Source organism: Melanotaenia boesemani, chromosome 8 (assembly GCF_017639745.1).
Source record: "Melanotaenia boesemani isolate fMelBoe1 chromosome 8, fMelBoe1.pri, whole genome shotgun sequence".
Classification (NCBI taxonomy): domain Eukaryota; kingdom Metazoa; phylum Chordata; class Actinopteri; order Atheriniformes; family Melanotaeniidae; genus Melanotaenia; species Melanotaenia boesemani.
In genome coordinates, this window is record NC_055689.1 from 19,838,067 (window position 1) to 19,859,205 (window position 21,139).

General features: G+C 36.9%; 1 protein-coding gene across 1 annotated transcript; it reads right to left on the reverse strand.

The window, feature by feature from the left end:
- Nucleotides 1–7,101: 7,101 nt before the first annotated feature.
- mylk4a (myosin light chain kinase family, member 4a) lies at nucleotides 7,102–19,679 on the reverse strand. The gene is made up of 14 exons (XM_041991467.1): nucleotides 18,884–19,679; nucleotides 15,908–15,995; nucleotides 15,157–15,586; nucleotides 14,766–15,067; nucleotides 12,296–12,401; nucleotides 11,677–11,770; nucleotides 11,216–11,325; nucleotides 10,816–10,957; nucleotides 9,595–9,665; nucleotides 9,361–9,489; nucleotides 9,137–9,289; nucleotides 8,967–9,045; nucleotides 8,668–8,722; nucleotides 7,102–8,486 (listed from the first exon to the last, which is right to left on the reverse strand). The coding sequence occupies exons 1-13, from the start codon at nucleotides 19,412–19,414 to the stop codon at nucleotides 8,669–8,671; spliced, it is 2,289 nt and encodes a 762-aa protein (XP_041847401.1). The 5' UTR covers nucleotides 19,415–19,679; the 3' UTR covers nucleotides 7,102–8,486; nucleotide 8,668.
- Between the last annotated feature and the right edge of the window lie 1,460 nt (nucleotides 19,680–21,139).

Sequence of the window (21,139 nt, forward strand, 5' to 3'; positions counted from 1 at the left end):
AAGAAAATCAAAGCTGATTTTACCAACTCACAGACTCATCCTCATTGTGCAAAATATATCTGTAAAATCAACTGAGAAAACAGAAACCTGACTCAAAACCTCAAGTAGGGATTTTCACCAGGGGTCTCTTGTAACAGAAATATAGAAGACTTTCCTTTCCTAAAAAGTCAAATGAGACATGTGTGAGTGTCAGCAGGAGGAAACCTGCTCAGTTCCTGTCAGAAGTACAAACACACAAGCAGTGCCATAAGGTTGAAAACAGGAAAAATATGCACAGTTTTGGTTTTTAAAAGTAGCAGAATGGCTGTCAGGGTGAGAATCCTTTGCTTATTAAAACAGATTATATTTTACAACTGTAAAACAGTAACTGTTTATTCTTAACTGCCACAGCAATAATAATTATCAAAACATGGAATGTTCCTGAAGGCATCAGACATAATCTTTTGCTTTGTTTTGTAGTTGGGTAGATTATCCCATTTATTTAAATACTTCCTGTAGCAAAAGAAGGAGTTGAACTGCTAACTCAACTCTAAACTGCTACAGTAAAGACAGGTAATGATCTAATATTTAACATTATATAAACTTATAGACTTATATAAACCAACATCAACAGGCCAAAGATTTACAAATCCACACCACAGTCTCAGGCAGTCTCCACATCATGGATTCATATCTTAATTGAAGGTTACAGTCAATGCTGCAATATTCCAAAATGTAAACCTGAGGATACAAGAATGAGAATATTAATGCAGGATCAAGCAGCTCACACAGATATAAGTCAGATTGAGAGACAATAAAAAGTGTACTAAGAGCTTTGTGGCATAAGTTATTTTACTGACCTCCTATGAACATGTCAGGCAACAGCAACCTATGTCTCTGATTCAGCAAATCCACCAAGTGATAGACAGTCATTCGGTCCAGGTTTTCACTTGTGTCCCTATGTAGGGCCTTGGAAAATTAAGTTAAGGAGAAACTACCAGTTAGTGACAAATTTGTTATATTTGAGTGCATCATTCTGCCACAGGTCAGAGTGCTTTGTTAAATCTTGAAACTGTAAATGTAAGACAAGATAAGGTGCAGTACTGTTGGTTTGCTACAGTTCTTTACACTCTAAGAAACAAGTACACAAAGGATTAACTCTGATGACAATGGAAACTTTGACAGAATCTCAGGTACATACAAATACTTGTAAAATGCCACAACATATTGTGCAGTCCATAAGTGACCCTAGTGAATCACACATCATTAAAAGCAGCACTCTGTTAAACTGCTATAAGCACTAGTGTTATATTTAAAAAGACTAGGGCCTGAAAGTGTAGAAACATAGCTTTACTACAGCTGTTTAAAGTTGAGAAACAAAGAATTAAAAATACTGAAAATGAAAATCTGAAAATGTTTGAGCAAAAATCTGGTGTGTAGAAAATGTCACAGATTTTCACCATACTATTATCATGGCCAGAAAATGTTTCAAATGTTAATATATATTGCTAATAAATATATTGCTTTGTTTTTACCATTTTTGGCCATTGAATTAAAAACAGAGATGAGAAAATGTGAAAACTTTGCAAAAACCCTAGTCTATGATATATAACTGATTGCATGTTGTTAGCTCGAGATCTTTTGATTTGTGTGCAGTAATGATGCAATGAGCATTCTGAAAAAGTGTTCTGATCTATTAAACAAAGCTAGCAGAAGAGTCAGAGAAATATCGCTCTGACAATGTGTGTATAGACGGGCTACTCAACTCGATCCTATGAGGGACGCAGTCCTGCAGGTTTTCTGTGTATACAGAATTGTCCTAGAACCTGCAGAACTGCAGCCCATGTAGGACTGCATTGAGTAGCCCTGGTGGCTACTGTCAAAATGACGCAAAGTGAAAGGTAAGTTTGATTTGCATATTCCCTTTTAAAATGCAAGTTCTAATCATGCCTTAATATAATGGTAAACTTATCATTATGATTCCCTTTTGCAGCTGTGTTCTGAAAGCTGGTTTAAGTTTATCAGCTACTAACTGAGGCTTATATATACAGCACCTGTAATGACATTTTGATCTCGCTTGTGAAACTTCCTTTATTCTGGTTTGCCCCTGTTTAGTTTCCATAGAAACGCTTCCAGCGTCCTCAGAGGAATTCTGTGTTCATATTTGTTGTAACAATATGCAGCACATTCGTCTATTTGGTTGTGGTGTGACTGTTGGCAGCATGTTTGTTTCTGTATCTGCAATTAGGATGATTTGCAGTGTGGTCATCTCTTTGGTCATGTTGTGTGCATGTATTTTCAAACCAATAAAAATATTTTCCTAATTGGCTTGTGTTGGCACTGGATATTTATTGTCCTGACCAGTGTCTCCCTGATCTCAACAGTCTTATGCCTGTTGTTTTATTCTGCCAGCTCTCTTCAAATCCATCTCCTTCTCATCTGTGCAAGTTTAGCAGTGGTTGCAATGCTTCCCCAGTTTTACTTCAACTCCATCAGCCTCAAATGCAATGAATTTAACATAATTAAGAAGGTGCACATCTGTTTGTAAGGTTGTTCAACTGAGTGAAAACCATATCACCAGGTCAAAAAAACTGAGACCTGCAAGACAAAATGATACAGATCTGGTGAATGATACCTGAACATTTTCCTGGACAACCACAGTTGTCATAATTATCAAATGAAAGAAGTCTATCGCCAACATGCTTTCCACATGTGGTTGCCAAGCTAAGTAATCACACATGTCTGGCTTTGGTCAGATGGAAACCAAAAAAGCCAGTGGTCCTCCAGAGATGGAAGAACCTTACAGAAGGACATGAGTGTAGCACTTTGCCAAATAGATCTTTATGGCACTGTGCTCTGACAAAGGAATCCCTCACTAAATGGCACATGAGAGCTCTTTGGGACTTTGTCAAAAGTCACCTGAATGACATTGTAAGAAATTTAATCTTCTGATGTCTTTTAACAAAAATTTAACCATTTGACCACAATTTCCAATCGAGTGTATGAAAGAAACCAGGTGCTGAAGGTTTATAATCCAAAAACATGATTGTACATGAAAACTGGATAAAACTCAGAATCCCTCCTTGCTTTTACTAAATGAATAGAGAAGCAAAGCCAATATTACCTTATTTATTTATTTATTTATTTATTCTTTTTTTTTTTTTTTTTTTTTTTGGTCTAATTTACCTGTTCAGGATTCTGCTTAGTGTTTATGCACAAACTATCTGTGAAAACAAATAAATTAATGTAAAATAAACTGAATATTAATTTTAGGGAAAGCTCAATGGCAGCATCACTTGAGGTGACAATAACAGGTCAAATGCAAAAGTTAAAATACAGGAAGTAAGTGAGTTAATTAATTTAATCTATATAGCTCTTTTCAAGAGCAAATGTCACAGTGCTTCACAATAATAACACCACAATCATACAATGAATTAAACAACTTTAAAATATTATTAAAAGCAGAGTAAATTTAATAAAACACAAATATAAAAAGTCAAATGCATAAAATCATGAAAAGGCAAATTTAAATAAATAGGTTTTAAGCTGCAACAGCACCAGAACTAAAACAGGAAATATTTCACAAGTCATTGATTATACCAGAATAACACTGCATATTGAATTTAGCAAAAGTAAGTTTAACTGTAAATAAAGTCCACTTTTTGTTGGTAAGGACAGTCCTTCTAAACTAAATAGGCATGCTGGGATATAAGAACAGTGATATCTATGTTATTCAGGTGTAACTTCTTCCTGGAAAACTGAAGGGATAATTGGACATTCTTCTTGGCACCAGAGCTCAGCAGTATAAAAAAACAGATCACTCACCCAGCATGTTCCCACCACTGGACGTGACGACACGTGTACTGCTATTAACTGAACATAAATGTGGCCTGTTCACCCACCCCTGCACAAATCAGAACCACCTGCCCCCAGGCCCTGAGAACTGCCTGGTCCTCTCCCGGGACCTCCTTTGAGAGAGAGCACCTCTTGTTTGGACAGACGTCAGGACCAGCTCCAGGGGCTCTTACATGAAATGAAGAGAGGAGAAGGGAATCATACCCTTCACATAGTCTCCCTCAACCCCGAGCCTCATCTCCTCCCTTCTGAGCAAGACCCAATATTTTTTAATTACATCCAGGAAACTCTTGTTACAAAGGACACTTTCTTAGTCAATCTGAAGGGGAGGCTCCAAGGAGTTCTGGGGTCACCCTGTCTTTTTTTCTCATTTGGTCTTTTCTTTCTGAGCGTGTGTGGGTGGTAAGAATATCGACTAACAAAGTGGGGAGCATGCCACCTAGAGATCCGAATGAATGTTGACAGTCTGCTAGCCCAAACTCAAGATGGCAGCAGCTCTGTAAATGTAAGCCTACAACACAAAAAAAAAAAAAAAAAAATGAAAAAAGCTACAACAGCTACTAATTCTTCTTTTGTTCACATTTGCTCTAATCTAATGCTTGCTAGTATTAATTATAATTTGTGGACTATGACAGAGAGCTCTTTTCCACTCCAGGCTTCTTTGTACTGGTGGTCTCTAACTGACAGGAACTCAAGCACTATTTGTTATCTTTAGGTCCAATAAGTCCATCTGGTTTTGGTTTGGCTCCTCGAGATCGCCCCTGGAGATGTGGATGGAGGGGACTTAAGGGTGAGGCAGCGTGGTGGAGGGGCAGCTCTTGTAGTCCTTTTTTTTTCTCCTCATAAATTGAATTTCTCACCATTTTAACAGGGGCCTTGGACAAGGGATAGAGCGAGAGCTTGCATTTGGCTTCCAACCCTCAGGCTTTGCAAAAAAAGGAAAAAAGAAAAGAAAAAGAGCAAGCAAAAATCCTTGGAATAAATCAGTTTCACCTGTTTTCCTGAGCGACTTGCATGTTCAGGGTAATGACTTATCTGACTCAGATTCTCTCTGCCTGTGTTTGTAATACAGGAATGCATGAACTCTCTCTGAACCATCTCTTACATGAAACCCTTCATGTCCTTTGAATGAAATGATGTGTGAAAACAGATAAATAGTAGACTAAACAAAACAATCAGCTCTAGGTAGGAATTCTGTGTTGAAACAATTTGAAATCCTATGTTTAGTGTGTTAAAATAAATAGTAAAAATGTTTGTTTTGATACGTGTACACCACAGCAGGAGAAGTCTTGCAAATGTATGTTTAATGTTGATGTTAAAACGTACAGTAGCTGAGGAAAGTAAAGAAATTAATAATAGTTTTCTAATTAATGTCTTTAGACTTTATTTACATGAGTTTTAATTTCTCTTATGTAGCACATACTTGCTCAACATGTCAAATACAGTTGTTTTTATCCTCATCACCATCAAGAAACATAACTAAACTCAAAATATTAAACTTATTTCAGACGCAACACAAAATCAGAAAAATGAGGAAGTTTCAGAAGTTAGAAGGACAAGAGAAAATACTATTTCCCTGCACCAAGAAGACTATGCTTTCTGTAGACATAAACGTCCAGGGCACAAGGCTGGCAGCTGGAAGTGTTCATTCATTTACAGCAAACCATCTTGACAAACCAACAAGTGTTCAAAAGCAATATTACTTATGAAGAAATAGCTGCCCAAAGCCTTCAGTAGGATGTGAAATCAAAGTATCTGTGCAGACTATAAGAAAACACCCAACAAGGTAGTCTTCATGCCTGAAATCTTGACTCATTACATTCTTGGTCAAAGAACACATTAAAATCAAATCAAATAAGTGGGAAATTTGCCTGTAGAGTACCATAGAGTTAGGTCTGCTTTAATGATGTGATGAAAGTCAAATGGAACTATTTGGACTCATGGATAAGTTGCCTGGCATCAGAATGGCAAGAAAAGGCCATGGGTTGGCCAGCAGGGTGGATTTTACTGCAAGACTGATATCCTTAAATTATTAGAATACCAGGTTAGGCTAAAACTGAATTATTTGACTTTTAAGAAAAGCAGCATAAGGGAAAAGGGAACAACATATTAATAAATACATACATATACATACATATATATATATATATATATATATATATATATATATATATATATATATATATATATCTTGTGTATATCTTTCAATCATAGATTGCAGTTTTACTTATGGACAGTTAATTTTTTTCTTTTTTCAGCAGGCATCAACATGGGATTTTCTAGTATGGATTTAAAGTTATATCTGCATGTTTATCTCTTTGTACACCCAAAGAAGAAGGCTTTTCTCATCAGACTCTTTTGTCACTGTCTACCACTCACTATTTGGATCACAACCGCTATATATGGTAAATAAAAACAATGAATTATTTTTTCAACCCTGAAGATTTTACAGCCATAACCATTTCCAAGTAAGTACATGTACAGTAAAAGTGGTCCACTATGTTTTTTGGTTGGTCTGTACAATTAAATATATTTTTCGCATGGTACTTTCCTCATGCAGTCTGCACTTATCCCTAACTAACCCTGTGGGTTCTGTAAAATAGGACCGTACAGCCCTTTAAAAAATAGAACGGGCTTAAATTTAAGGCTGGATTTTCTGGGAAAGTAGCTCGAACTGGACACATCCTCTAGATCAAGCCATTCCTTTGTTCTCTTTAAAGAAAAAAAAACGCTTTCACACACCTTTGTTTCAGTATATTTGTCTCCATTTCTCAACATCACCATCCCAACACAGTTTATTTTCTCAGGTGATGGTGTTGCACACAATGGCTTCCTCAGATGCTTTTTATTAGACTCCTGGAATCAGCTCTGCTTTATTTCTTCATAAGTCTGTGTGTTTAAATTTTAAACTGTCGAATGGGTCAAGATAAAAAAAAAAGATAAATAAAAATGACTAAAATCAGACGTTATCAGAAATTGTTTGCAATCACAAAGAGATGTCCATTCATTTTCTTTACCCACTTTATTCTCTAAATTTGTTTTTAAAATTTTCACTTTAGGTTTTCTTTTATGCCTTTTTCTTTCAAAAACATAATTTGCTAATCAACAATTACAAAAGCTTTTCCTAATCCTTTTATTTATTATTATATAAAACCAACAACTACATTTAAAAGTGTTATGATATGCAGTGCACTATTATTAGAAATACAATAAAGAAAAAAAAACAAGCAAACTCTTTAAGACACATTTTTTATTTTATGGGTGTGCTCACACTTCACAATTACAATTCACATGCTGATTATTTTAAACACTCAGTGAAGGCAATTGTCCTAGCACTCATTGTCCCAACAATCGACTTAACATTCATCCTCAAGGTAAACTAGACTACGTAAATGTAGCTCCAATAACTTTAGCAACAACAGGTTGGTATTGCAATATATTCAATCAGTGAGCCTTCACAGAAGGCATTTCAGAGATAACTTTGCTATGCGGAAGAAGCATCTACAGTTTTCCATATTCAGCCAAAAAGACACAAGTAGTATCATACAGAGCAGTTTTTAAAAAAATCTATAAAATATTAACTATGTGGGTTGTGTTTAAGCTTCAGTGGCTCTTCAAACATGAAAGTCATGCAGCGAATACAATAACATACTTTTCTGATAAGACATAAACTGTGTTGCTGAAGTGCGTTTCTACAGGTAAAATGTATTTTCTTTATAAACAGGTGCAGCAGACATGAAAAAGCAGCCATAAGTCTGTCCATCACAGTTAGTTGGTTTGTTATTGGTGTTTAAATAAATAAGATTATAAAGTGTGCAAACTACACAAATTCTATTCTGTCCACACACGCTGTACGCATCCAGTAGTTTTATGTACCCAGCCCTGTCTTAATTTAAATTAGCCTATAGCCTATGTACAGCTCAAAAGGAATATTAATAACTGAGAAGGGAAAAAATGTTGTGCAGAGAAATGAACTGACATAATGTGAATTGTTCTGTAACCTTCATACAACAGAGACAAAACTCTACTAGCATGAAACAAAAGAAAAAAGAGTTTTTGATTTGAAATCATGTTTTAAAAATAAAGTATAAAGTAGAGTTGTGCTTTTTTTTAACACCCAGTGCAAAGGTGGCGCACACAATCGGTCTCAAGTATATGTCTGTCAAAGCTTTCTCACATACTTTTAGCACCATTTTTGAATAAACAAATACCACATGATAGAAACTAGCAAACTACTGCAGTACAAATTACCACAAAATCATTGTCCTGACCATTTAAATATTAGGCTTACTGAACATTAACAAATTTATACAACCTAAATGGCAATTTTACTGAATTAATTAACAAATATAGTCTTAATTAGTCCTTGTTTGTTTTTTTTAGGCATAATTGTTACATCCTTTAAAAAAAGATGTTTTGCTAAATACAGCATGATGCACAATTATAATATTAAATTCTGATCAACTAAACCTGGTTTCTTGGCTTATTATGTCATATTAAGACAAGAAGGTGGATTACATGTCAAGAGAAGTTTAACAAGGCCAGAATTTCAGTCCATGTCTCAGGTGCATGGACTGGACTTTAGGTGATTTTCATGACAGAGGGGTTGGTCCAAGAAACCACAGCTGGAGAAATCCCATCAATGTGGTGCTCTAAAAAGAAACATCGAGATGGTTCACTTTTAGAGGACTTCATCTGTCACAGCTTTTCAATTTGGCTGCTCACTACAAAATTTGAGACATGCTTCCCCCTTGTGGATGATCTAAAAGTCACGTAGAATCTCATTCTGATGTATTTCAGTACAAGTGTACAGACTTTCATCTTCAGACTCACCTTAACCATCAGTGGGTGGAACACACGATGATCGCCGTGATCTGCACATTGTTTTCTAAGAAAAAAACAGGTGGAAAGATGTCATTTTAAAAAAAATATATTGAACACTGAATCTTGTGCTTCAAATCTTTAGTTTTTGGTACTTTTTCAAGGACTATTGTATTTTATGATGTTTTTCTGTTACAAATGTGTGTGTGTGTGTGTGTGTGTGTGTGTGTGTGTGTGTGTGTGTGTGTGTGTGTGTGTGTGTGTGTGTGAGTGTGTGTGTGTGTGTGTGTGTGTGTGTGTGTGTGTCCTACCTTTGTATAGAGGCGGTGATGAAGAACAGGGTCAGCAAGCCAAGGATGCCTTAATGATTCGCTTGCTCCCATCCTCCAGCTGATGAAAAAAAACACAGGCAGTTTTCATATTCTACGTCCTCACTATATGTTAACATCAGCTCAGGCAGACGCAGACAGAAAGCCACTACCTTTTATTTAAAATGAGGAGTCTTCTGATAAAGTCTTTGGCTTCTTCTGAGGTATCCACAAATTCAGGTTCATCAAAGTTCCACTGACAGGCCAAGATGTTGTTTAGAGTTTGGTTATCATCATCACCGAGGAAGGGGCATAAACCACTCAGACTAAGAGGAAAAGGGGAAACCATTAGAATTAGTTTATGCCTATATGCGTATGTACTTGTGTGTTTACTTACAGCATGTAGGTGATGACACCAAGACTCCACATGTCTGTGTTAAATGACACAAAGTCATAATTGATGACCTCTGGAGCAAGAAACTCTGGAGTGCCAAAATTTACTCGCAGTTTCTCTCTGGGTTTATATCTAAAAGATGATATGATTATGGTTTAATATTATTAGGATTTTAGGTTTTCAGAATCACACCAGTCAATCAAACTGTTGATAAAATAAGTAAACATCTGTACTTACACTCTGGCAAGACCAAAGTCAATGATCTTTATCTTGTTGGTGACTCTGTTCACACACAGAATGTTTTCTGGCTGGAAGTTTAGTAAGAAAGGAAAAAATATTAACCAATGCTGATCATTTTATTGAAGTAAAAAAAGATTCAATCATTATATTAAACTTGAAAATTTTCTTTTCTTTAAGGTTGTCTGAAAGAATTAGACTGTGCTGGAATCATTAAAAGACCTAAACCGGACTTTTAAATAACATAAGAAATAGAAATTAAAATATGTGTTAATTATCTGTAAATTCTAAGAAAATTTCCAAAGATAATGAAGAAATGAAAAATAAATTGCATAGCAATAAAAGGGTACAACTCAAAATGTACCCTAGAATTATAGTTCCAGCAATACAATCACAAAATCACCCATAAACAGTTTTAACATCTAATTCTCTCTCTCTCTCTCTCTCTCTCTCTCTCTCTCTCTCTCTCTCTCTCTCTCTCTTTATTCTTGTGCCGTCACGTTCGTGTCTAGTTAACGTCCCGTTGAAAGACCAAAGACACCTTGAAATGTGGTTAACACATTTTACTCCAACATACTTTGGTAATCTTCAGATTTGATCATTCCTTTGATATTTTAAATGAGTCCACCACCAGACAAAGCAAAGCAGTGTATGAAATAACTCCCACCATCATTTACGGTTGAGCACTCACCTTTTGTTCCTCTGCTCACAGAACATTATACCAGAAAGAATATGACTTATCTATGAATGTTCTTCCAAACTGTGGTAAATCCTTTGTGTGTTTTTGTTTTAACTATGTTGTCTGTCTTGGTATTTGCCAACGTAGTTCTATATGATATCATTTGCAATGTTTAGTATAGGCTGAAAATCACCACTTTATATTGCTTGATCTTGGTTTATACTCTGTGGGTCGATTTTTTAACTGTTGGCAACAACCATTTAAAACTCCTTTCATTAAGGTTTTTAAGCCTCTTGCCTTTAAAGTGTCATAGCAGTGTCATGACTGTGGAAAATGACTACAAGCTCTTAAATCAGGGATCTGAAGAGCTTTGGTTATTACTCTGTTGCCTTTTTTCCTTCACCAGAAAGAAATTGAAAACATTTATTTAACGTAAACAGCTATTTATTTATCTATTGTTTTATTTATGAAGTTTTTTTAATTATAGTAACAATTAAGGAGTGCTCATTTTCTGACAAGCATTGTTAGTGCGTCTTTCTTACCTTTAAGTCAAGATGCAGGATGGACATTTTGTGCATGTGCTGCAAGCCCTCACAGATCTGCCTGATAAACACCACAGCATCCAGCTCCATTAAAGTGTAGTTTTCATCAATAATCCTGTCAAACAGCTCCCCTCCACCAACACTAATGGTAAAGACAAATGCATAAAAGACATTACACACTCAACCAGCATTTTAAAGTGCTTTATATTCAAAGTACTGATTTCATTTTCAATAACTGCCTACACTACCAACAACAAAAATGTTGTTTATAAATTTAGTCATTAAAAGATAGAAAATAAATAAATTATCAACTGATGGGTGTACGTCTACACTTTCTGAGCTAACTAGTATTTTAAAAATAATAAAAAAATAAACTGAAAATATAAAAGGAGGGTCATACTATTCAAGTACAAGGATGATGTCATTCCTTGACTCATAAGCTGCATAGAGCTGGATCAGGCTGGCATGGTCCAGATTATTCATGACCTGGATCTCATTCTTCACCACCTCCTACCAAAAACACAAGCGCAGACAGATGCAGAGGCAGACAAAAAACACACAGATGCAGGACCCACAAAGACAGATAGACAAACAGGCAAGCACACACACGGACACGATGAGAGGTGTCAGCTGTTCTCTGCTATCAGAGACTAAGCATCTTCTCTTCTAGGTCAAATATTTCTCACCTTAGTGAGGAGTATTCCCTGTGCCTCAGTTCCAAGAGTAGCCTTGTGTTGTTCTAGGAAGTACTAAAAACTGTAGCTGGGCCCCTGCTTTTTATATCATGTGTGGTTTCGTTTTCATGGAAGTTACTAAAATAAAGTAATTCATTGTCATGACAACATATGTCAGGTGTCGTACCTTCTCTTTCTGACTCCTGGCTTTGATGACTTTTGCTGCCAAAGTGAGACCCGAGGAGTTCTCAACACATTTGTGTACCTGACCAAAGCGACCCCTAGAGGAGCGGGACAAACAAGAATCCATTTTACTGTGACTGCAAACTCTTCCAGTTCAGCTCATATATCCCAGTTCTGTACAAATAGTTCTGAAATAAGACAGCAACAGCAAAGTATATATTTTCCCATGACAAATCAAAAACTGATCTTTCTTCAGACGGTAAGGTTTCTGGAGAATGTGGTGTCTAATCTGTTATTTTATTAAATCTGAGCTGGCCTGCATCCCCTCTTTGAAGATTTGGATTAACACTAAGTGATTAGCTACCAGCTGGCATCGAGGATACAGTTTCACATACCAGTCAGACCTAAAGTAAAAATAACTGCCATGACTCTGAAGTTATGAACATCAGAGAGGGGGGCAGAGGGGGCGGTGGGGGGCTGGGGGGCAGGATATACAATTAAGCTTAAATGCGTAATTGAGAGCCACTTTTTCACTGTGTTTGATCTGCAGTAGTTCCAACTTGTCATCAATAGTCCATTTGCTTTGCATTTCATGGAGCTTTAGGGAAAGGTGCGATACTCACCCACCCAAGACCTCCTGCCAGTTGATGGTGTAGAAGTTCCTGATCTGGTTGGGCTTGGCTGACACGATGCGGTGGTTAAAAGGAGCAATTGGAGGGGGTGTGGTGTCTGAAAGTAGGATAGAGAGACAAGAGAGAAGATTTGATTTGTTTTGATAAGTTATGGGGAATGTGAGAACATACAAGCATCACTGATAATCAGGAGCTGCAAGGCTTTTTAAAGTGTACAAAGCTGTCATAATCAAGTTAGCACATTATGTACTAATGTGCTGAAATAAACATCAAGTAGAGGCACAGTTGTTTCAGTGTCACAGAGGAGCAACTGGGCTTTACTGAATTTCATATAACACACGCCAAGTCCGATACTTTTCTAAGAAGTGTATCCCTTTTCTGGACCATTTCAGTGTTAATGTATCAGCTCTCCGTGCTGTTTGCTGAGATGAATTACCTGTACACAGTGTGCAACGTTTGCCTTTTTTGTTTGGTTTTGTTTTGTTTTGTTTTTTTTTTTTTTTTTTGTTTGTTTGTTCATTTGTTTGTTTGTTTTTTTGCTTTTTTTGTTTTTTAGTTTTTAAGTTAGGGAATTAAGAAATATAATCATGTTTACTAAATATATATATATATATATATATATAAACATATACATATATATATATACATATATATATATATATATATATATATATATATATATATATATATATATATATATATATACACTACCATTCAAAAGTTTGGGGTCCCTTCCCTATTGAATCCCATGGCAAAGTGACCCCAAACTTTTGAACGGTAGTGTGTGTATATATATATATATATATATATATATATATATATACACACACATATTGCTTTAAAGCTAAACTACATAGGTTTCCAACGTTAAAACTCTGCTTCTGACTCATTTTGACTGGGGCATCATGTGTCACCAGCCGTTCAGCAGTGCTAAAAATCTGCAGTAGTGTTGATTTAACTCTGTCATGCATGGTGTTCACCACATTAGATTTTCTAGTATATGCATGGGTGAGGATGAATATTAGTGAGTCATCCAATTCACTGCCACTCACTGAAGAGTGCATTAATATATTATAAAAAGTTCATATATATGCATACAAAGTAATTACCAAGTTTGCCTCAGTGATAAACAGGAAAAGAAAATAATATAGCTCTTTTTTATAAGAAAAGATATAAAAATATGACAATATAATTTTGTAAAAAGTTCTATAGAATAGCTAAAAAAATAAATAGAATGTCAAATAAGATTAAAAATAAAGAAAAGCATGATTGTACATGTCCGTAAACACTAAAATATTGTAGCACTGTTTTTTAATATTTCATGCATCAGAGGGTTAAAGCATTAATGACTCCAGATATGGTGCATTCTAGTTGTCCTTGGAACTCGAAATTCTGCTGAAATGACGAAGTGATCTCGTTTTTCCAAACAGTGAACTCATATGTTTCAGAGGACCCCAAGATTACAGATTTAAAGATGGCTGTACCCAGTACCACTTGTAGTCCTTTATTAAAGTTCTTTATCATATATATTGTGTTCGTTAAGTTTGTAGTGTAAACTGCAGCAAGTTGTTCTGATAACTACGTTGATACAGCGGGATTGTTCTTAAAAAATCACATCAATATCTGTGGTTTATTAATCATTATCCCCAAAATTGGCTGTTGTTCTCATGGTGCACATTTATACAAAGAATTTGTTATTTTCTAGTTTTAATTTTTCGGAGTTGGTGCAACAGGAACACCAACTGGTAATGACGTCAAATACACTCGACAGCTCAGAGGACAATTGGAACACACCATTAGCTCCCTACAATAATATTAGTTAGCTTAACTTCTTCCAATATTGATAAATGCTTTTGTGTCCAAGCTTTTTGCACCTTCTCCTGGTATCTTCTACAGTTATTGTCATACAGTGTTCTTCTCATTATTTACTTAATTTTATCACCTATAAAAACTGAAACAATTTTTTTTCTTTTTTTTTTGTTTGTTTTGCACAAATAAACAGGTTTGAATTTCTATCACATGCTTGTTTGTTTTTCTCAACAGATTCATTCAAGATGTTTCATTCAGGTCTCTTGTCTTGACACTGTTCCGCATTACCTAGAAAAAAAATAACTTTCTCTGCTTAAAACCATTATTCGTCTGTTTGATTGGGTCTTGAGAAGACTGTAAGTTAACACTGATGAACCTTGTTTATGTTTTTATCATCAAAATGGTGGACAATAAGTGTTTTATGCTCTTATTTTATGTCTACTTTTGTTTTGTTTTATTATTGCCAAGCAAACATTTTTAAATGCATTCATTAGTATATTATAAAAAAAACACTATAGAATTAATCAGACATTGAAAATACTAAATAAAGTTTCTTCTGTAAAATGCAGAAGTAGATAAATCAACATTTTGATACACTTACTTTGACATTAATTTTAACAAAAATTTAAATAATAGAGAGGTTGTGACTCACCGATATAGAACCGCTCAACATCATCATCATCATTTGTTTCTTCAGTGTCATTTTCTACATTGTTTTCCTTTCTTTCCCTCTCCACCCTATATTTAAGGTCCAACTGGAATTCAACTCCATCGGCCTTAAAAACAGCCCAGCCTTCAGAATCAAGGTTCTCCTCATCCTCCTTGTCATCATCATTTTTCTCCTCTTCATTCTCCACAACAAGGCCCTTTGTGTTTTCCTCCACTACGAGGTCCCCCTGGCTCACATTGATCTGGTCCAGCTCAATCTCTGGTGTGGAATCTTTGTGGATGTCACTGTGGATAAATTTAAAGGGTGTTATTTGTGTGGTTTTGTCTGGTGATTAACTAAAACTAGAGCATTACATCCATACATATGGCAATACCTGGGAGAAATCCCTTCATTTTCATCTTCAAGGGAAAGAGGGGCTTCTGAGACTTCTGCAGCAGAAACACTCTCTTCTTGTGTTTCCTCTGGAACTTTGAGCTTTTCTTCTTCTTTCTGTTGCTTTAATTCCTCCACATCAGGCTTAGTTTCCTTCTCTGGTACTGTTGTTTTGTCCTCAGGCTCCTCGTCAACAACTTTGTGCTCACTATCTGAGTCTTCACCCTTGTGCTTCTCAGCCACAGCAACTTGGGTGTCTTCACGCAGGTAGTCCACCAGGTTGCAAGCAGGGGAATCAGGTTGTTGATCTTTGGGGGACACTCCAGCTTCAAGATCCAGAGGTATGAGCTGGTGGCCTAACTTCTCTGTATTCTCTTTGTTGAGTTTCTGGACCTCTTCGAGGAGGAGAGCCTGCTTCTTCAGGGAGATATCTACATGAAATCCACATAAACTCAGATTTAGTCTCTTGCTGCCTTTTAATTTTCATCACAGCTCTCCTTTAAATTAAATACTGGAAGATACAGGAAATACTGAATATTGTCTTAGAGAGGTTAGCATGAGGCTAACATATTTCACTTGAACCTTCTGTTCTTGGTTTCTACACACGCTAGTAAGCAGCTACATGATAAAAGATGATAAAAATCTTGTCCAATCAAGACACATTTGGAGGATAAATTGTCAGATTTTCCTGATATTTTATGTCAGCTCACTTCAACTGGAACAGACACTTAAATTTAAGTTGGTCACTGCACCTGCTGCATCCGGAGGCTTCATCTTCTTTTGAGCTTTCAGACTCCTCTGACTTAAACTGGCCTTGTCTGTCCCATCTTTTTCTTTCAACTGTGAAATACAAAAGAAAAAGAATGAAGGCAGCAACATTGATCATTTACCCAAATCAAATTATAAATCTTCAAAAGAGAGAAAAGAAATTTTACTTGATGTTGCTGAATGAAAGTTAGGGTTTTATCTTTGACTTAACTGGTTCACTTTGGCCTAAGATAAACCATCAAGCCAATTAAGCATCCTAAAACTAAAACAGAAGGCCACAATATACCTCCTCCCCCTTCCATTATCTCTTTTACAATGTTATACATTTAAGGAAAATAAATCTAATAAGATAGACAATATGAAACCGGCATCTTAATTTCACAATATACATAAGAAGGCACCAGTCTGCATTAAGCCAGAAATGCAAAGCGCACACACAGATAAAATATAAAAAAAAGAAACAATTTCAAGTCTACATTACACACAGTCTGCAAGTATAATAAACCTACAAATTTTCCACATTTACGTGAGGCGAGGAAATGCTTTGGTCCATGGGGCTTTATCTTGTGAGAAGAATGAAGAGAACTGGGTTCACATGCAGAAGTTATCTCTTGTTTCCTTTTACTGGCTTTAAAAGAGGTAGTTTTCTAATGAAAAGACAAGATGGAAATGCTTAGCAGGGTTGTATGAATGCACGGAAAGCATATATTTTATTATGGAAAAAAAAAGGAAAAGATTTATGCAAAGAGTCAACACGAACATGTTGATATCTTGGCTTTAGGCTCATGTACAGCATACAAGACTTTTTTTTTTTTTGTGAAATATTGAACAACACTTTCAATAAATGAAACTTTACCTTACTTTGAAGATAAAGTAATGCAACGGACAGCCCTAGCAACACCCACCCCACCTGAACCCCTCAGCTTCCATATAGGCACATTTATTGCATGGCACCGCACACGGACTGGCTTGTATAATGGCATGCCTTTGCTTATTCATGGCTGATGGATAGATGGCAGCAGGACAGTGAATTTATAGCTTATCACTTGTCGCGCTCTGCAATGGAATGCAGTGCTGACCCTGAGTGGAAAATATTACATGCAACTGAGGGTTGTTGTTCAAATTTCTCAACTGAGGTTGAGGATACTCCCCATACACATTCTGATCAGGTTAGCATGGAAAAACCTGTCTTCAACCTGATGTATCGTACACTTGTTTCTGAATGTTGTTGTCAGATCAACAGCAGAGGGGATATTTCAAGCAACGTTTTCCCAGAGACAGGAGTATGGTTCAAACCTGTAATAGGGAGACTTAGGAGTACATGTAGAGGCTGTATGTTAACATTACATGTTAACAATCTCACACCTCTGGATGTGGAAAAAGATGGAGCAACCACCTGACAAGCACTCTGACGACAACAAAGATTCCCTGAAACCTGAGCCCTGAAGCTATCAGATTGATGAATGGTCATGAATACTTAGAAGATCATTTTGATGTAGTACTTTAATCAAAACCATTTATCAGATCCAGTCAGGAAAGTTTAACTTAGAAAAGCTGAGTCCATGGTGATAGTATTCTTTCCATGTATGTGATAGTGTTATATGACGTTACAACCCCTTTAATGAGTCTGCACTCATTTGTAGCCCTTATTGAGATACAACCTCTGCAGCCACATCAGTGACAGGAGTCTGATAATGTCTGTAAGTGCTATCCCTGCCTTTGCTGCCAAGAAGCACTTAGTGACCTTTTTATAGAGTCATCATGGTGTCTGCGTAATGATGGAAAATAAAGGCAGGTAAATTAGGTTAGATGATTTTATTCATTTTGGATGATCAAGCTGAGGAAAACCTGCCACTGAGACATTTTACTCAATTTATCTTCAAGGCATGCATGTGCACAGTAATGTGCAACCAACAATGACTGCAGTGAGAATAAGTAGGCTATTTACTATTTTACTTTTCTGACCATGTATTAATTGATTACATTAATGAAATGCTATAACGGAAGCTGTGTACATAAAGCAATAAATCTACAGTATTATCACCTAAACTCACATTAATGTTTAATAAAGAGTTTTGCAAAGGATATTGTGGCAAAGACTTCAGACAATGCACTTTACAAATTATGGGCTAGTTGTGACATAAAGCACTTTGCACTGAGACTTTTGGATAAAGACTAGTAGTGATCATGCAACAGGTACACGGAAATGAGTGCTTGAGAGAAACAGACTAAAAGAGAGATGGAGGGAAATTTGACTCATCGTAAATTGCCGGCACATGCTAAACTGAAGGGAGCTTAGAAACCCCACAACCACTGTGACCCTGATAAAAAAAAGCAGGCCACTCCTGTTTCACCCCTGGCCGCCTGCTGGAACCTCGCGTGTGCTGCCAGGGATCCAATAGTAGTATCATGCCAAGGAGGCCACTTTTCACTCATCGTGGGGAAAGATCCAAAAGCTCTAAATGTGAGTTAAATGTAGATTTTATTTGACCTATAAGTGTCACACTTATTATGCAGTAGATACATTTTTTTAAAAATAAATATAAAAGATCTTATCCTTACAAAAAGCAGTTGGCAGGTTTATACATGCCAAAGCCCGGACACTACCTACTACCCCACCTCATTTTGAAGCAAACACACAAGCCAAGGCCACATTCAGGAGCAAGAGAACTGTTGGTCAGCTTTGATGCTATGATCATTTTCATATGTTCTGCCAAGAACACAAGCATAAAAAAAACAGTTTATATGCAGCATTGACAAATACAAAAGTGCATGCTCATCACAGTGGGTGGGCTGTGATACCAGGCATCACTTTTAAGTAAATCAAAATCATGAAGGTAATATGTACAATATAAAGCCAATTATTCATTTCAGTAGGGACAGAAGTCCTATTACATTTAACCAAAACTATGTTAATGCCAAAACAACATATTGTAACATATATGCCAGCTTTTTCTCACCTTGTCAAGCTTCTTAATTAATGCATCTGCAGATGATTTCCTCTTAATAGCTTTTTTTCCTTTACTGTCTTTGTGTTTGGAGCTCTTCCGAGCAGCCGGGCCTTTAAACATCATTTCCATTACTTTCGAACTTTTCACCATATCCCCAACGAAGCTGATAACTTGCTGCATGCTGAGGACCAGTTTTTCCATCCCCTCCAACTTCAGAGCCTGCTGCTCAGACCGCTGGTTCACCACCGACATTATGGTGCTCATCTCCTGACAGATCTCTCTCACCTCTCGCCCCATCACCTGAGTCTGGTTCATCACCTTGGGTGGGAGATGGATTTCCTCCTTGTCAACCTTCAAATTCTCCATATCCTGTTCAATGACGTCAATATCCTGAGACATCCCATCTAATCGGTTGAGGACCTTCTCTTGAATGTGGATGAGCTTGTCCATCTTGCTGCTCAAAGATTCAATGCGGTTTTGGATCAGGTCAAAGCTTGCACTATTGCCCTCTCCTGCTGCATTAATAACCAAGGAATTCATGGTTTCCAGCTGTATAAAAATCACGTCAATGCACTAACTCGGGACAAAAATATCACTAATAATGTCCGTGAAACAGACAAAAATACTTTTTCATAAATGGTAGCCAGCTCTAAGAAAAGAAACACAAAAGCAAAAGAAAATGAATCCAGAAAATACTCCAGACCAAAAATCCGCAGTTAACAAATTACCTATCAGACAAATTGATTTTAAACCTGTGAACCATAAAGCTCAAGTAAACTGAGCTCTGATTGTTATGAAGCCAAAGCTCTGCTCCTCTTCTCTAGATAGGGTATTAAGAATAGAGTGAGTCGGTGTGCCTAAATGTAAATGGTCGGCCTGCGTCAGCAGGGTTCAAGTGTTTGGGGTGGGGGCTTGGCAATGCTTGGGCTATGAGACATTTAAGAGCCGTTAAGTGCTAAGCCAATCTTCGTCATTCGCTTGCTAGGTGTCAAAATTATTACTGTACACAGTTCTTCCTTTCTGTGTAAGACAAGTAGGAACATGTTCATTGATTTGTACCACTACCTTTTCAGCTGTAAATATGATTAACTCATAACAAACAGATAAATGGTTCGTCATTTTAAGTGAACTGTCGGCATCCAAGAAGGAAGAATTTTCTTCAGTCATCATTCAAGATTTAAAAAACGCAGAACTGGAATGACAAATTTAAAATTAGTTATATCAAAATATTCATGGCATTGAAGAGTCTGAAAGGACACAGTTGCCAGTGATATACTTCATGTGGTTTTGTGTGTGTCCAGTTGTGAATGTGAGTCATGCTACAATGCAAATTCCCATCTTATCTCTTGAATGCCAGTAACATCCACTCAGTGTCAGGGGGAAAGAGAAGAAGCCTGTGGTTTCTGGCTTAGGGGACCTACAGTAAGTTGTTTAGCCCTCAGGCTGAAAGAAGAGATGGGTGACACAGATGATTTATATGATGCTTACTCACTGACAAAAACATCCACTGATAACCTTCCTTAAGAAAGTAAGGGGTCAATTTTAACTGAGCTTGTGTAATATGACCATAATCCAGTTTCCTTATAAATCAAAAAAGGTCATGTGTGATTTATTAGAAAAGACATATGTCAATTCACACAATAAAAAGATATCAAGAAATTTCTTGACAACTTTGCCTTTAGAAACTTCCCAAACTCATTCTGTCCCCTTAAATTCATGGATGATGGAACTGAGGAAGAATCCAGCCTGCTCAAGTACCATAAAGTACTTTTGACAACAGGAGCACAGAGTGTAAAGTGGGCTATGGTTCCCCCAGCCAAACTCACTACAGTCCAGTGACTAAAGCCAAAGTCTGGGCCCATGGGTGCAGCAACCACTGAAGTGGGGTAAGGTGAGGGGAGGAGAGGAGTCTACCTGTCAGCTTGGATTTAAAGACGAGTCGCTACACCAGATCGCACATTAATCTCTTTCCTGTGTGCAAAAGAAGTGAGCTGTGCTGTCCAATACCCTCTGAGATCTTCATAGGCTGTTTTTTTTTTTTGGGGGGGGGGGGGGGGGGTTCACTCAAGCAACATGATTACAGTAGAGGGACCAAGTAACTATGACGGGGTAGAAACACATGGCAGAGAAAGCAGCCATCAATCATTTGTGGACAGATATGCTCACACCTGTCTTTAGATGCCAACAGATGATAGACGGCGTAGGTCATTTGCAGAATGGGGGGGTATGCTGCAAATGAGCCTCCACTGTCCATGCCATGTCCAT

What these genes read in the sequence shown, in the direction of transcription:
- mylk4a (XM_041991467.1), bottom strand. Translation starts at nt 19,414, where the DNA reads ATGAATTCCTTGGTTATTAATGCAGCAGGAGAGGGCAATAGTGCAAGC. An exon ending in ATCATCCTTGTACTTGAATA is followed by an intron (nt 10,958 to 11,215) that starts GTATGACCCTCC and finishes CTTTACCATTAG; the next exon opens with TGTTGGTGGAGGGGAGCTGT. An exon ending in GGTGTCATCACCTACATGCT is followed by an intron (nt 9,290 to 9,360) that starts GTAAGTAAACAC and finishes TTTTCCTCTTAG; the next exon opens with TCTGAGTGGTTTATGCCCCT.